This window comes from Ursus maritimus, unplaced genomic scaffold, assembly GCF_017311325.1.
Source record: "Ursus maritimus isolate PB19 unplaced genomic scaffold, ASM1731132v1 scaffold_17, whole genome shotgun sequence".
NCBI lineage: Eukaryota > Metazoa > Chordata > Mammalia > Carnivora > Ursidae > Ursus > Ursus maritimus.
In genome coordinates this window covers 39,332,066-39,349,326 of record NW_024424119.1, presented here as the reverse complement: position 1 = coordinate 39,349,326, position 17,261 = coordinate 39,332,066, and the positions used below count along the sequence as shown (strand labels likewise).

At 42.3% G+C, this 17,261-nt stretch overlaps 1 protein-coding gene across 12 annotated transcripts in view; it reads left to right on the top strand.

Annotated features, from left to right (window-relative positions):
• The window catches only part of SUSD1 (sushi domain containing 1), a 218,253-nt gene that overhangs the window by 22,044 nt on the left and 178,948 nt on the right, over positions 1-17,261 (top strand). For all 12 annotated transcript variants that reach the window (XR_005835227.1, XR_005835228.1, XR_005835229.1 and 9 more), the window contains 3 exons: positions 2,078-2,230; positions 2,901-3,080; positions 16,667-16,846. Coding sequence is in view for 9 of the 12 variants with exons in the window: in XM_040631715.1 (XP_040487649.1) it covers positions 2,078-2,230; positions 2,901-3,080; positions 16,667-16,846 (513 nt within the window). In the remaining 3 variants the exon portion in view is untranslated. The remainder of the gene's footprint in view (positions 1-2,077; positions 2,231-2,900; positions 3,081-16,666; positions 16,847-17,261) is intronic.

Genomic DNA, 17,261 nt, shown 5'->3' with positions numbered 1-17,261 from the left:
TCACTCATCTTAGGGAGAGATGGAAGCAAGACATAGGGAGCCCGATGTGGGGCATGGTTCTAGACTTCATTAAGGTGATGGATATCTTTGACAATGTCTGTGGACAAGACGGAATTATTGATTGGGTGATGGTACAATGCGGTTGTAATGGGAGACACAGCGTGGCTGGTGGTTAAGGGTGTGGTCCCAGAGCCGCATACCTGGTTTCCAACTCTGGCTTTCCCACCACTTAACCTGCATGATTTCAGTACAGTTACGGACCCACTCTGCTTCACGTACTTCCTCTGTAAAATGGGGATAATAATAGCATCTACCTCATGGGGTTATTGTGCGGAATAAGATGAAGATAATTAGTAATAAATAATGAAGTGTTTAGAACAGTGGCTGGCATGTGCCAGTTGACATGTAGGAGTCATTGGGATTAGCACTCAATTTAACAATCATTGTTATTAGGTTGTTGAATGACTGGACACAAAGCAAGCTGATTAATGACTGTAGTGACTCATACAGAGCTGATCAGTATCTAGAAACTTCAAGTCTTTTCCCTGCCATCGCTACCTAGCCACATTTTTGCCCTGCAGTACTGGTACTGCCTGTTTTTAGCAGTCTACTGAAAAATCCATTTATTCCCACTCACTGTCTTTTCAAGAGCCTGGGGTAGATGGGCAGGCTGGAAGACGATTACTGTGTCAAAGGTATATGTACACATCCCACTTGGAATACAGATCTTGATAAGCTAAAACGATGGATCCAATTCTAGGAACACATGTTGGATCCTGCAGTGTTGAAATCATCTCTAAAGTTTGTGCTGGATTGAGATTGATTTTATTTCATATTATTTATATTTTAAGAATTCTTTGTTAACTTTCCCAATTACCCAAAACTCCATGATTTTATTATCAACATGCTTTTTTTTTAAAGATTTTATTTATTTATTCAAGAGAGAGAGGGAGAGAACAAAGGGAGAGTGAGAGGGAGAAGCAGACTCCCCGCTGAGCAGGGAGCCTGATGTGGGGATCGATCCCAGGACCCTGGGGTCATGACCTGAGCTGAAGGCAGTTGCTTAACTGACTGAGTCACCCAGGCACAGTATTATCAACACTTGTTTAACTGAGTTTTTATTGGTTTCATTTCTTACCTCTTTGTTGTGTTTTTTTTTTTTTTTAATTATGTTTCCCCCTTCTTGACATTATTTATTCTGATGTTTTTCACTGGCTTGAATATTTTTCAAAATCTTTCTCAGAAAAGAAATGTCAGGGGTTACCTGGGTGGCTCAGTCAGTTGAGCTTCCAGCCCTTGATCTTGGCTCAGGTCTTGATCTCATGGTTCTCAGTTTGAGCCCCACATTGGGCTCCGCTCTGGGTGTGGATCCTGCTTAAAAAAAAAAAAGATTAGGGGCACCTGGGTGGCACAGCAGTCAGGTGTCTGCCTTCGGCTCAGGGCGTGATCCTGGCGTTATGGGATCGAGCCCCACGTCAGGCTCCTCCGCTATGAGCCTGCTTCTTCCTCTCCCACTCCCTTTGAGCCCCGAAGGTAGATGCTTAACGACTGAGCCACCCAGGTGCCCCATAGAGAGAGAAAATCTTAAGCAGGCTTCACACCCAGCAAGGAGCCTGATGCAGGGCTTGATCTCATGACCCTCAGAACATGACCTGAGCTGAAACCAAGAGTTGGATGCTTAACAGACTAAGCCACCCAGGTGCCCCATCCTTCAGGTATTTTAGTATGAGGTAGAGGCCATCCTTATTTTGTAGTGAGTGAATTTTTTTCAGCATCCTTTTTTTTGGGGGGCCCATTTTGTTGGGTGTCAGAGATTTGGTGATGGTCGTTGGTTTTTGTAAATTTCCCAAACACATTGACAAGGATTTATTGAACACCTTTTAGTACCGGTGGTGTAAAGGGTATATGAAAAGAATCTTTGACGAATGAAATAAGATTCATGGTGCCATTGCAAGCAAATGCGTCCGGTTCTGTAAGGATAGATTGAGAATGTGAGAAATGGCTGTTCCAACGCCCCCCTGCCCTTGTGTTTCCCTTTTTCTGTTTTTTCTCTCCCTTCTTATACCTGGGTCTCAAGACATAGATGAGTGTGAGGTTTCCGGCCTGTGCAGGCAAGGAGGACGGTGTGTGAACACTTACGGAAGTTTCGAATGCTACTGTATGGATGGATACTTGCCAAAGAATGGGCCTGAGCCTTTCCACCCAGCCAGAGATGCCACGTCATGCACAGGTGGGTTTCTGCCAAAGAAGGGAGCTTTCTGAAAGTGGGATTCTGCTCTCAGATGACTTTCTCCTGCTCTGAGCCTGTGTCTGTGGGGCCCGTGTTGGGGATATGAGTGCAGATTATCTATTCCTTTGTGCGTCTGTGTAGCCTGTGAAATAAAGTCAATATTACAAGGTGGAAGGGGCTGGCTATCTTATATTTTTTTTAAAAAGCTACAATTAGTACACTTCTGGGGTTTTTAGCAGTTAATGGATATTCTCCTATTACACGTGATTTTAGATAGTAAACATAGCTGCCTTAGTAAGAGCCAGCAACAGAAAAGTGACTCAAAATGACAAAGCCATATATATCTGAAGGTATTTTGCAATTCAAATTTTTTGCTTCACTGGGCGAGGCTTCTCTTTAACTAGAGTGAATTAGTGAAGGTTGACTGCCAAATCCCATCAGCTTCGTGCATGTGTAGATGCTATTACCTTCGGAAGGCCAAAAGATTGAATAGAGACAGTCATTGGAAACATGCCCAGAAGTCAAAATGGAAATGAATCAGTCTATGTAAAATATCGCTCAGGTGTGTGTGTGGAGGGAAAGGGAATGATGGGGTAGAGGGGGAGAGAGATGATGAGTTTTGAAAATTCATATTCACATAGTAATGAATTTGACGTTAATTTATTTTCAGAAATAGACTGTGGCACCCCTCCTGAAGTCCCAGATGGCTTTATCGTCGGAAATTATACTTCTAGGCTTGGCAGCCAGGTTCGTTATGCTTGCAAAGAAGGATTTTTCAGTGGCCCAGAAGATGCAGTTTCAAGCTGCACAGCCTTGGGCACATGGGAGACCCCAAACTTAAATTGCCAAGGTGAGTTTTCAAAAGGTTCAGGTTCCCAGCTTCTATCATTTTGAGATTGTTTTCATATTTCTCTCTAAATTTCTCTTTAAGGCAGTGAATGAATTAAATAGATCCACTAAGTTCCTGTTGTCTCTAATAGGCATGCAGTTGATTCTCTGGGTATTTCCGGGAATAGTTATCATCTGCAAATTGTAATTCCATCTTTTATAAAACATACGTTTTATACATTTATAAAACATACGTTTCTCTTGATTGACCCACTTGGTTAGTATTTTCAGAACAAAAATTTAAATAGTAGTGTTGACTTTGAATATTCTTTTCTTATTCATGACTTTCATGGCAGTGGTTTTAGTTTTTCATTATTCCTTTGTGGTCTTGGCTATTTGATGTTATGAATATCTACTTATATTCTTATGCACACTAATCTAGTGCTATGTGCCAAGTGCTGTTCTAAGCACTTTGTATATATCGACTCATTCAGTCCTTACAGTATCCCTATGAATGTGTATTATTATTATCCCATTTTACAGATGAGAAAAGTGAGGCATGGAAAAATGAAGTAATCTGTTCAAGGTTATACAGCTAGTGATAGAGATGAACTTGAACCCAGGAATTCTGGTTTCAGAGGTTGTATTCTTTTTTTTTTTTTAAGATTTTATTTATTTATTTATTTATTTATTTATTTATTTATTTGAGAGAGTGAAAGAGAAAGCTCATGTGCGCGTGTTAGGGGGAGGGGCAGAAGGAAAGGGAGAGAGAATCTCAAGCAGACTCCATGCTGAGCTCAGAGCCAGACGTGGGGCTTGATCCCATGACCCTGAGATCATGACCTGAGCCAAAATCAAGAGTGCAACGCTCAACTGACTGAGCCACCCAGGTGCCCCTGGCATGTCATAATCTTAAGGAAGACTCTATCTGTTCTCACTTTACTAGGGCTTAATAAAATCAGAAATGAGTTACTTTTATCATGTCATTTAGACATGTGTTAAAGTGATCATGTATGTTTCTGCTTTAAACAAGTCATATGGTAAGGCTATATTTTTAGATTTCCTGATAACGATCTTACATATTAAATCTGGAATGGAGTCTCCTGGGTCTTTGGTTTTTTATTCTTTTTATCTGGATTTTATTTGCTAAATTTTATTTAGAAATTTTACATTGATATTCAGAAGTGAGGTTGGTTTATTTTGTTTTTTTTATGCCACCTTAGTTGGGTTTGGTGTCAGTATTATTCTAAATTTTAAAAAAAGAATGCAAAATAATTTCTTTCTTCTTTCTCTGGACTACTATAAATAGAATTTTTAAAGACTTGGGAGATTTCACTTGCAAATTATCTGGATGTGGCTTTTTTGGAGAGGTAGTCCTTCGGCTATTTTAAAAAGCCCTACACTTAGTGGTCTAAGTTTCCTATCCTTTTTGGTGTCCATTTGATAATTTATATATTCCTAGAAAATCATCTATTTTATCCGGATTTTCAAACTTATTTGTGGAGAGAAGTAGAAAGCACTCATATTTATAATTTTCTGTAGTTATAGTTGTTTATAAGTGAAACATGGGAAACAGTCCCAAATGTCTAGCAATAGGAGATTGGTTAAATCATGGCATATACATGAAATGGAATATTATGTAGCCAATAAAAATTACATTGGAAAATAATATTTATCGACATAGGTTAGCCTTAACAGTATATTACTGAGTTATCAACTATATGAATAACATGACATTAATTTGGAAAAGCTCATATGCATATATATGCTTATAAAAGTTTAGAAGGTGATATATCAAAATATTAACAGTGGTAACTTCCACTGGGGGGGATCCTGGATGATTTTCATATTTGATATTCTTTCTGTATTGAAAGAATTTTAAACACATTAGACAAAGTAACAAAGCTGTTTCCATTTTGGAATAAAGGAAAGAGTTTTCATTGAATTTACCGCATAGCTAGGAAATCTCAGTGATGCGCTTGGCTAAGTTAATTCTTGTGCTGTTCTGATTTGCGATTCAGGCTCTAAACACATTTTAATAGTTAATTATCATCCTGGGGGTTAAGAAATTCTAAAAGTACATTTTAGTTCTCACATTATCTTTCAGCAGATCAATTAAAATGCAGAACTTGGATTAAAATGTGCCATAATGCATATCAAAGATCTCCCTAAGGATTTATGTAGGAAAACCCAAATAAAAGAGTTTGTGTGACTTTGAGAACTAGTAGTCATCTGGATTATTGGACTGAGAATGGAGAAATTTAATTTAGAGGAGAGTACTTGTTACATTCCCCAAAGAACTGTTATTTGGAAGATCTTCACTTCTTTTTTCCCCTCCTCTAATAACCTCTCCGTCTGCCCGCTGACTCCCTCCTCCTCCCCCGCGTCACCACATGGCCGCCAGCTTCTCAAGGCTGTGTCTGCTCCTCTGCGCTCACCCCTTCTTATTTATCCTCCATCATGCCTGGGGCTCCAGAAGCTGGGCCGCGTGCCAGCCGGCACTGTATTTTCAGCTCAGAGGTATAAAGCCACAGGAATTGGGAATTCCACTAACAACACTAGCAAACTGTGAGCTTGGATGTTGCCGAGAACAGGTACCCGGAAAGGGAGCAGCTGTGTGTTACAGACCCGGCTTGTGTGTCAATTTCACCGACCTTCCTGGTCACAGAAGGTGCAGTTGATGGATCCTGTTGTTTGCCTCCTCCCGAGTACCGTGTCCCTGGAGGCTGTGCCGCCATGGCCAGGACCCCGAGACATGGGTCTCTGTCCGAGTGGGCTTCAGAGGCCAGCGCTGGAAGCGAGGAGGAAAGCTTCTAATGCCAGGGGCTTCTGTGGCTCCCTCTTCTGACTTAGGTAGGGATTTATGGAAACATCAGCCCCCCATGTCCGTCAACTCTCTGGAAAAGACAGCGTCAATCTCTAGTTTGTGCCTCCTATTATTTTACTATGACTTTTTTAATTTTCAGAAAAGATGCAAGTTGTACGTGGTAGTCTAAAGAAATTAAATTTTTTAAAATTCAGCCAAGCCAGAAGTAAAGTGAAGGAATCACTTCAGCTGTGTTGTCATCAACAATAAATCCAGAGTCCAGGTCTGATGCTAGATATACTGTAGCCCTCGTGACTAAGAACATCTGGGGTCTGGGAGAAGAGAAAACACAGGTACATCATGAACTATGATGTAAGGGTGAACCCCTACATATTATGTGAGAAGAATGGATAAACACAGAGTTCTGATGGGAACTAGGGTAGTGCCAGGGAAAAGGTGACACGTGTGCTCTTCCCTTTGTGTAGTTTGCTAGCTGTGTAAGAGTATGGTTAGCACTGGTTTGTAGTATAGGTAGACCAGCTGGAGGGTTCTGGGAATAAACATCTGTCTTCCAAGATAAAATCCAAACTCCTAACTTTGGCCTCTGAAGCCAACAAGGTTTTGGGCCTTTTTGGCTTCTCTACAGGTTACATCTGCCATCATTGTCTCCCAACTAACATGTCAGGCTTTTATCGACCTCAGGGCCTTTGCACATGCTTCTCTCATTACTTAGGATACTTGGCAACCAGCTTTAATTTTTTTTTTATTGTGGTAAAATACATGTGATATAAAATTTACCATTTTCACCATTTGTAAGTATACAGTTCAGTGGCATTAAGTACATTCACAGTGTTGCCCAGCCATCACTGTTGTCTGTCTCCAGAATGTTTTCATCATCCTAAACAGAAAGTCTGTACCCATTAAACAATAACTCCTCACTCCTGCGTCCCCCACTGCCTGGTAAGCTCTGTTCTACTTTCTGTTGCTGTAAATTTGTGTTCTAGTTACCTGGTTACCTGTGTTCTAGTGGACCTGTACGATATTTGTCTTTTTAAGTCTGGCTTATTTCGCTTAGCATAATGTCTTTAAGGCTTATCCATGTTGTAGTAGGTGTTAGAACGTCATTCTTTTTTAAGGTTGAGTGATAGTCCATTCTGTGTATACACCACATTTTGCTTATTCACTCATTTGTTGATGGAGTCTCCCTGTTTTTGGCATAACAAGCGCCTTCTCATCATTCAGGTTTCAGCTTCAGTGTCACCTCTGACATTGTTCTCTTAGCACGCGGTATGCAAGTACGTTGTTTATGACTATTTTTGTGGTTTATAGCACTCCTACTGGACTGTGAATCTAGGAGCCCCGCGACCATGGAGTCTTCCTCCGCATGATCTCTCCAGCACCTGACACAGTGCCCAGCATACCTGAAAGCATACCTAAGGCCCGTGGAAGCACCCTGAATCCCCTTCGAAAGGTGGCGCAGACCATGGCAGGCATTATGGAGTTGGCTCCCCAACTGCCGTCCCAGCTTATCATGTGGCTGAGCCTTGCCAAAACCCTGGCCTCCTCTTTTGTTTCAGTCCTCCAGCTTCCTGTCTTTTCCTGATTCCACATCTTCTTACTTTGTCTTCTATATCTTCACTCTTTCTTCTCACGTGGTGTGACATCTCTGTGCAAGCGAGGCCTTGGGCTGACTCCTGGTTTTCCCCGTATGCACACATGTGGCCCTCACAAGCTGGGGTGGCCCAGCACGTGGGCTGATTGCAGAGGCCGAGTTTCTGCTTCGAATTGGTTAATGAGGATGGGATGCAGTTTCTAAAGTCTACTAATAGCAGAGCCTGATTCTTTAGAGGTGGCCAGCACTTTAAGGTGGACAAGGTTTTCTGTAAACATTGTCTCATCTGATCTTTAGAAATGCCTTCTGTGGTGCTTAATAGGTTAGTTCTCATTTCACATATATTTTTTTTATTTTTTATTTTTTTAAAAAGATTTTATTTATTTATTTGACACAGAGAGAGAGAGACAGTGAGAGAGAGGGAACACAAGCAGGGGGAGTGGGAGAGGAAGAAGCAGGCTCCCAGCGGAGCAGGGAGCCCGATATGGGGCTCGATCCCAGGACCCTGGGATCACGCCCTGAGCCAAAGGCAGACGCTTAATGACTGAGCCACCCAGGTGCCCCCACATATATTCTATTTACAACGAATCATGGGCATTATTTCCCATTAAGAACCAGAGAGAGGAAGTGACTTACCTTGTGTCACTAATTTATGTATCAAGATGGGAACCCAAAGCACTTTCTAGAAGGCGCATTCCATGTAGAAGCAACCGTTGCGAGTGCTGGAGGTAGGAGGCGACGAGGAAAAGCTGGAGGGCCTGAGAATATACGGTGTGGTCTGGGACCCACCCTGAAGAATAGTGTTGTTATGGGCTCAACTTTTCTTCTTTTGAGATTTTCGTAGTAGAGCTCCATCTCACCTCTGCCAAATTGAGAGTGTTGGACCTAAGTCGGGACACACATGAGGGCATTCCGGTGAGGGGTGGCACACAAGTTTTGTTGCACTGCTGTCTTGGAATTTTCCATCAGGCTGTGGAAAAGATTCACATCCAGACCCGGCGGGAAAGAGTGCTGTGATTGGCTGGGGGTGCCTGCCGTGGGTGAGGGTGGACGCAGTGGCAGCCCCCATATCTTGTGTTTATCTTTTGTGTTCCAGGCAGTCATTTGAAGCAGATTTTTGGGCACCTCACCACATACTGATTTTTTAAAACATGTAGGAATACCGCATTGACTTCCTGGCGGCATGCGACACATCTCCTGTGTTATCCTTCTGCCGAGTAAATGCCATTAAAATATGTCACTTACAAATGGTTGGAGTCATTGGAGTGTGCAGAATGAACCATGACGCTGGTTATAAGACTGCCACGGGGTAAGGAAGTGGGAGCCTTAGAATCAGAAAGACTTGCGTGAGTTTTGGCTGAACCACGTGGGAGTTCCGGCACCAGCCCTAAACTTCTCTCCACTGCAGTTTCCCTCTGTAGAAGGGCATATGCTTGTTTCCGTCCTGTAGGACTATTACGAAGATGTAATGAGATGATGATAGAAAGCACTTGGTGCTGCGCTCGAGGCAAAGTAACTGCCAGATACGTAGTCACCATCATAATAAGAGGGTCATGATTGAGCGGGGAGTGGCAGGTAGTGTTTTTAACAAAAATGTAAGATCTTTGTGAAACTTCCCACCGTAGAAGGGGAAGGTCTAAAATTCTCCAGCTTTCATGTTACCTAATTTATTAGTCTTCAATTCAAGTATTCTGCTTACAAGGAGAGCATTAAAATGAAGAGTTTTAATGTTATTTTTTTTGAAAAAAGAAAGATTCCTGTGCGGCTCAAAGCGTCAACCATTATCACCTCTACAAATGGAAGATCCTTATAAGAGATACACTGATAAATTCTTTTTTTCTTTCCAGTGCTCATGCTCTCACCCAGCCTGTCACCCCTGCAGTCTCTGAAGTCTTCAGATTCTAGCCGTTTCATACCAGACGCTATTTGTGGATAATAATTGCTGTTACGTAGAAATGGGAATTTTTTTCTTCTTCCAAGTGAGCTTTCTCTGTGAATAGGATCTGAAGGAAATGCATTGTTTGTCAAGGCTAAAGTTCATGGAAGACTTGAGAATACAAAATGCATCAAAAAGTTATTATTATTTTTTTCCCTACTGCCTTAAGGGCGAGTGGACTTTTTGGTACTAATGAGCTCATTAGCTTAGTTACCACAGTTAATAAGCTCTCCTTGAGAAGGTGCTTCGTGGCTGGCATAGTCCAACCCTCCCATTTTCCTTTGATGATCATAATAACTTTTTCTAAATGCAAGTTGCCACATACCAGAGATGCTAGATTCCAGCCCCCCACGTTGATGATATATGGAATTCAGTACTCAGGTGAGCCTGGAATGAGGCTCGAACTACATGTGGCCAAATTACGAGCATGGCATACAGTACGTGAAATTCTGTCGTAAGGTTACATTTGCAGCCCCATTCCTTAGGCCATATTTCTTTTTTTTTTTTTTTAAAGATTTTATTTATTTATTTGACAGAGAGAGAGACAGCCAGCGAGAGAGGGAACACAAGCAGGGGGAGTGGGAGAGGAAGAAGCAGGCTCCCAGCGGAGGAGCCCGATGTGGGACTCGATCCTGGAACGCCAGGATCACGCCCTGAGCCGAAGGCAGCTGCCTAACAACTGCGCTACCCAGGCGCCCCTTTAGGCCATATTTCTTACGGGTACAAATCGCAAGGATTTATGTTGGTAGTAATATTAATAACTCACATGACTGCGGGGGATAGTCTAAAAATATGGGATGTAGGTGTAGCCCACGGAGAGCTCACCACTAAGGGGGGGAAAGGACATTTTTCCCAATGAAGCAAATGAAGACAATAGAGGTGTGAGGGCTGCATGATCTGACCCGGAACACGAGTGTAGTGGAGAGGCTGGTGTTAACCGGCTTAGACCATTTGGACCCTTACAACCGCCACATCCCACTGATTTCTAGGTGATCTGTGACTCTGCTTTGACTCTAAGGCACAAGAGAGACATTTCTGTTATTGTTGCGTAAATGAAAACCGACTTTAATACGATTTTCTTCAGTTTTCATACTTGTTTCTGCTCCTCTGCCAGAGCTTTCCAGCTCGTAGTTTATTTCTCTGGGAAGACTTTTCTTGAGTCAATATCAGCATGTGGAATAGGTCTATCATTCATTCCCCTGGCAGTTGGCAAAACGTCTGCCTCAATTTATGGGCATTATTGGTCTTTTTTTTTTTTTCTTTCTCAGCTTGGTATTTATTGCTCTCGAAAGCAATCTTAGATGAAGCCTTATATTACTGTGTTATTTCTGAAATCAATCACATTATTGTGCTGATGTTTCTAATGAGAAGAAGCTAATGGGGATGACATTGGTGACATAGCCAGTTGTCGAATAGATACCATAAATTGTCTATACCTTTCATCAAACAGATTTCCTTCTGGAATATTTTCTTGGGTTGAATATTAAAGCTAGTAGTGTGGATAAACATGTTTACCTTCAAGATATGAAATAGAGTTACAGTATGAATGTGGCCCTTGAAACTGGGACAGCACAGCCCCCCCCCCCCCCCCCCCGGGGAGACCTGTTTTGAAGTTGATTATTTGAATAAAATCACAGATAGTAGGACAGTAAGGAAAAATTCCCCGCCATGGGGCTACCTGGGTGGCTTATACTGTTAGGCATCTGACTCTTGGTTTCCGCTCAGGTCTTGCTCCCAGGGATGGGAGATCAAGCTCAGCGGGGAGTCTGCTTGGGGATTCTCTCCCTCTGCCCCTCCCCCAGCTTGTGCCCTCGAAGTCTCTCTCTCAAATAAATCTTAAAAAAAAAATTTCCAACCATGTTTATAATTAGTTGACTGTATTGCTGATACATAGCCAAATGTTGTTCCTTCATAACATAATTAGCCAGAGAAATGTGTGCTTAAATGAACACCCCTAATGCATATCTAATGCAAATTTGTGCTCCTTATTTTTTTCTTTCCTTTGGATATAAACTGTTTGTAAATGGCTTATTTCCTTGTGATAGTGAGAACTTTGGGCATTTCGTGCAGAACCATATTCTTATTACCACCTATTGCAGCCTCCGTTGGATTGATTTTGGAGTATTTCTTAATAGTAGCCACCTGCTTTCTTGGGTGCCATTTGGTCTGAATAGAAGTGTCAGTGGCTGCCATCTCTCTTAGGCATGATGGGAATATCTGTGACAGGGCCATGTGCCAGGCCAGACCCCCATGTTATGGGGTTAAAAATCATTACTAAGAAGGCTTCAGCGTATCACACGGATGTGGGGGTAAGTCTGTTTCCAGCAGCTGTCTTGCTCTGCGAAAGCTGTTGGGGACAAGATTTGGAAGAAGGAGTTGTTACAGAACTCTCCCACACTGATTTGAATGCTCCTTTATGCCACCTTTTCTCCTGAGGTTTTAGCTAACTTCTAAGCTCAGTCCTATCAGGGCCTAGACTGGACGCCTTCACTGCGAGGCTCCCCAGATTTAATGGACCTGGACTTTGGGGTCATACATCCCACGGCTTGAATACTGACTCTATCTTTTACTAGTGGTGTGACTTTTGAACGTGACTGAAGCTCTTAGGGGCTCTTAAGCTCCATATTCATATCTATAAACTACATGAGAAGAAACCGTCTACCTTGCAAGGTTCTCTTTGAGGAATAAATGAGATAGTCTATATCTAATAGACTTATGTTTAGTAGGATTTTGATGAATGCTATTATGATTAAAATGATTGGGGTTTGAACAACATTCCCAGAATTCCCTGGTACTGGGAAAACTGATGCTAGTTTTTTGAGTCTATTACTCCACTTTCATCTACTTGGTGTGAGTGACTTCTCTTGGATAAAAAATGCAAAGATAATGTGTACCTGCCTTGTTATTTATACTTATAATTTACTGATGCCTCTTTCCTTCCTCAGGGGCTGTTATTCATATCAAAGGAACATTTATTGCATCTCGAACAATGATAAAGTAGTAGCAAGCTATCAGTGAACGATTATTTATTGAGTATTTACTATGCAAAACATACTATTTTAAGGAGGCATTGTGAGGGTGCAGGAGACGATCAAATAAAGATTCTGTCCTTTACAGACTGGCCATATATTTGGGGAGACATAATATATTCACAGAAAGACATTAAACCCTCAAGCATGTGATGATAAATGGTAGCTATTCATACTAGTATTTAATTTAGGTTCTGAGCTGAGCATGTGCATAAAAATCAAACTTGGAACCTTGTAGAAGTGCGGATGCCAAGAACCCAGCTCAGTACTACTGATTCAGAAGAATTATCTCTGGGGGCGCCTGGGTGGCACAGCGGTTAAGCGTCTGCCTTCGGCTCAGGGCGTGATCCCGGTGTTGTGGGATCGAGCCCCACATCAGGCTCTTCCACTATGAGCCTGCTTCTTCCTCTCCCACTCCCCTGCTTGTGTTCCCTCTCTTGCTGGCTGTCTCTATCTCTGTCAAATAAATAAATAAAATCTTTAAAAAAAAAAAAAAGAATTATCTCTGGGTAAGGGGAGAGGCTATGAGCCGCCAGCATGGGTGTTTTTCCAAAGTTCCCTAGGCAATTCAGATGTTCAGCTGCTGTTCAGAACCAGGTCTTTAATCCAAGCCACGCTAGGATCCTCTCTGTCTCTCCCCGAGGGACTATCCAACTTGAGTAGCTATGGTATGGGAACTCGCAGAGTCATGGTTGCCCACACTGGCATCTCCCTGAGTCTCTCAACCACAGCCCCTAGAGACTGATCTCTCATCAACTCCCAAATTAATATTTTTGGTATTAATTTTTAAAAATCTTATATTTTTGCATGCCTTTCATTATTCTGGGTCACGTCCAAGAACAGAAGCCAATTTAAGTATCTTCTGTACTCTCATACCTTTAGAATCTGTGCTTCTCCCTTAATCCAATGATCTATCACTGGGTTCCTTTCCCAACCTCTCCAATGTTCTGTTTACAATTCCAGCTTCAAGGTCCACAAACCTACATGAATCTATACCCTCAGTCTCTTCCCTGCTGTTCCCTTTATTTCCTGCTATAACTGAACCCTGGCTTTAACTAGAAGATATTTTAGATGTCAGCAGTGGCTGGCCAGCCTCATGAAACATCAACCACCTGTTCGGTTGGCTGCCCAGGTACACACAGATCTACTCATGTCTTGGAAAGTTTTGGGCTGGTTGATATGTCTAGAGGTTTGATGCTGGGAAAAACATGATGAGGGCCAAGAAGCCTTGTGTCTGGTAAACAAGTATAAAAAGGGAATAAACCCTCTGAGCAAATATGGGACTTGTGAGGTGGGCAGGTTTGGAGGATTTATGAAATGGTTCTGGTCCCGAAACTGCTCATGATGTGGATCTTCACTGACCAGAGACTAACTCTTCTTTTAAAATCTCAGAGCCAGGGCATCTGGGTGGTTCAGTCGGTTAAGCATCTGCCATCGGCTCAGGTCATGATCTCAGGGTCCTGGGATCGAGTCCTGCATTGGGCTCCCTGCTCAGCGGAGAGTCTGCTTCTCCCTCCCCCTCTGCTGCTCCCCCTGCTTGTTCGTTCTCTCTCTGTGTCAAATAAATCAATAAAAATCCTTAAGAAAAATAAAATAAAATCTCAGAGCCAAGTGACTGGTCCGGTGGGTTGAGCTGTTGTACTGACATTCTCATACGAGCATCAGTGACAACAGATGAAAACCTGCTCTGGGAGACCTCCCTCAGGGAAAGAACTCTGGGGTTCTGCACCAGACCAGGCATCCATAGCAGGATGGAGCCATGTGCAGGTCCATTCAATCCACCAGTTCTGTATCAGACGCTCATTTAAGAGAAGCTGCCTATTTCTAAGGGCAAGAATGGTTGATGGAGAGTTGGGAACAGATCATAGTATTTTCTCTGTTTTGAGTTCTTTATCTCAATAAATGTACTTATATTTTATTTTATTTTATTTATTTATTTTTTAAAGATTTTATTTATTTATTCGACAGGATAGAGACAGCCAGCTAGAGAGGGAACACAAGCAGGGGGAGTGGGAGAGGAAGAAGCAGGCTCATAGCGGGAGGAGCCTGATGTGGGGCTCGATCCCATAACACCGGGATCACGCCCTGAGCCGAAGGCAGACGCTTAACCGCTGAGCCACCCAGGCGCCCCTATATTTTATTTTTTTAAAAAAGATTGATGTATTTGACAGAGAGCAGTTGGGAGGGGCAGAGGGAGAGGGAGAGAGAAACTCAAGCAGACTCCATGCTGAGCACAGAGCCCAATGCAGGGCTTGATCTCACGATCCTGAGGTCAGGACCTGAGCTGAAACCCAGAATCAGATGCTTAACCGTCTGCGCCACCCACACGCCTCACACTTACATTTTAAAAGCCTGCATGTCAAGAGTGCCCAATTTTCTTGGCTTTCTCCAGATTGGGGAGAAAACTAAAAATCAGAATGAATACCAAAAGTTATATTTATTTTTTCTCTGTATTTGGGTGTAACTGGGACTCTCAGCTACATTTGGAATGGTTATGGCCTCCTTACGTTAGACTTATTATGCTTTCTCAAATAAAATTGTATCTGTGAAGTCCCCACGACTGCATGAGGAATTTGTCATGTTCATTTCTTCCCTTTGCCTCATTGTACTGAGTTTTTGAAATAATTTGGAATTTTATTTTCAAATTATTCCTTTATTTTAAAGATTTTTATTTATTTGATAGACAGCGAGAGAGGGAACGCATGCGGGGGGAGCGGGAGAGGGAGAAGCAGGCTCCCCGCTGAGCAAGGAGCCCAACACGGGGCTTGATCCCGGGATGCTGGGATCATGACCTGAGTCGAAGGCAGCCACTTAACGACTGAGCCACCCAGGCGCCCCCAAATTATTCATTTTTTTACACTGTTCCACTTTTCGTTGTAGAATCCTTTACTACTAGTTGGATCAAGCTCTGCAGTCACGTTTAAATGATTGGGGAGACTTAACCTGCACATCACGCTGATTTCATTGCTTGCTGGTGTATCTTCTAGAACCTGTCCTCCACTTTCCTTAGCATATTTATTCTGGTTCAGTTTTTTTTGTTGGTGGGCTGGAGTTTTTTTTTTTTTGTTGTTGTTGTTGTTGTTTTCCCGGAAAAGTTAAACATACGGATTTTTAAAAATTGCAAAATACCTGAAGGTGACTTTCTTTTACTCTTACATGAAGTAGAGTTTGGCTGAGTCTAAAATGGTAGCATCACAATCCATTTCCTTCAGATAGTTTCTGTAAACATTCTAGTGTGTTCTAGTTGTCAGGGTTGCAGAGAAGAAATTTCATATCAATTTTATAATTCTAGGCTCGTCTCCCTCTATGCAGCTCATTTTTTTTTCTTTTATAGGAACATAAAGTGAATGTTTAGACTGTATGTACTTTCCCTGTTAATTTGCTTTTATTTATTTATTTATTTATTTTAAAGATTTTATTTATTCGACAGAGATAGAGACAGCCAGCGAGAGAGGGAACACAAGCAGGGGGAGTGGGAGAGGAAGAAGCAGGCTCACAGCGTAGGAGCCTGACGTGGGGCTCGATCCCATAACATCCCATAACGCCGGGATCACGCCCTGAGCCAAAGACAGACGCTTAACAACTGAGCCACCCAGGCGCCCCTGTTAATTTGCTTTTAAAAAGTTCAAAGATTTTATATCTGTTTCATTTAATAATCAGTTGGCAGCAAAACTACAATTACACTATCACCTACTTAGGAGTTTGTGATCTCATGATACAGAGGAAAAGGTACATGAAAATCTTAATATTTAAAAGAACCCCAGGATGGATTCTTTCATTGACCAAGGCATTCTCCACAATGTAAATAATCTTATAATTGGAATATTTTCTATGTGTACATGTTTGTAAGTATCACTGAAGTCAGGCATATCTATTTTCTCTACTTCCAAACAGTTTTCTAGGTCTGCAACTGGATTATTTGATGGGATTCATGTTTTCTTTCTTTTTTTTTAATAATATTTTTTTATTATATTATGTTAGTCACCATACAGTACATCCCTAGTTTTTGATGTAAAGTTCATGACTCATTACTTGCGTATAACACCCAGTGCACCATGCAATACGTGCCCTCCTTAATACCCATCACCGGCCTATCCCATCATGTTTTCTCTTTTCGCATATGAGGGGACTCTGTCATGACTAAATGTTTTTTTTTTTCTAAAATGTGAACTCTAGGGATAGAAGTTGGGGGTCATAACTAGTGCTGTGCTTCTTTCCCTTGCAGAGATCAAGTGTGGCCATCCTCCGCACGTGCGGCACGCGGTGATGGTGGGAAATCACAGCTCCAGCCCAGGCAGCGTGGCTCACTATGTCTGTGAAGAGGGCTTTGAGAGCCCTGGAGGAAAGGTCACTGCTGTTTGCACGGAGAAAGGCACTTGGAGACAAAGTACTTTGACATGCACAGGTATAGACTGTTCTGTGGAGCTTCTGTTTCCTGGAAGCAAACAGCCAGCAGGAGCCTGGGAGCTCCAGCCATCCCGTCGCTGCGCCTGGCTCTGCCATTTACCTGTGGGGGCACCTGACTTTAGGTGTGTCAGCTGAATCCTGAAGATTTAGAGAGCGGATTGGGAAAATAAGTTGCATAAAAAATCTCACGCATCCATCTTTCGCAACTCACCTTAAATCACAGTGATTCCTGTCTCCTCTACTTGGCTGGCTGAGAAGTGTGTCTCCATGAACCATTTTCTCAGGGGGAGCATACTGAAAAGGCCTAACGTAGCCCACATTGGCAGCTTTTCAGAGAAAAGGTGGTATAATGGGTAAAGAGGTTTTTAGTGTTTATTTTTATATTTTTAGTTGTGGTCAGACACACACAATAT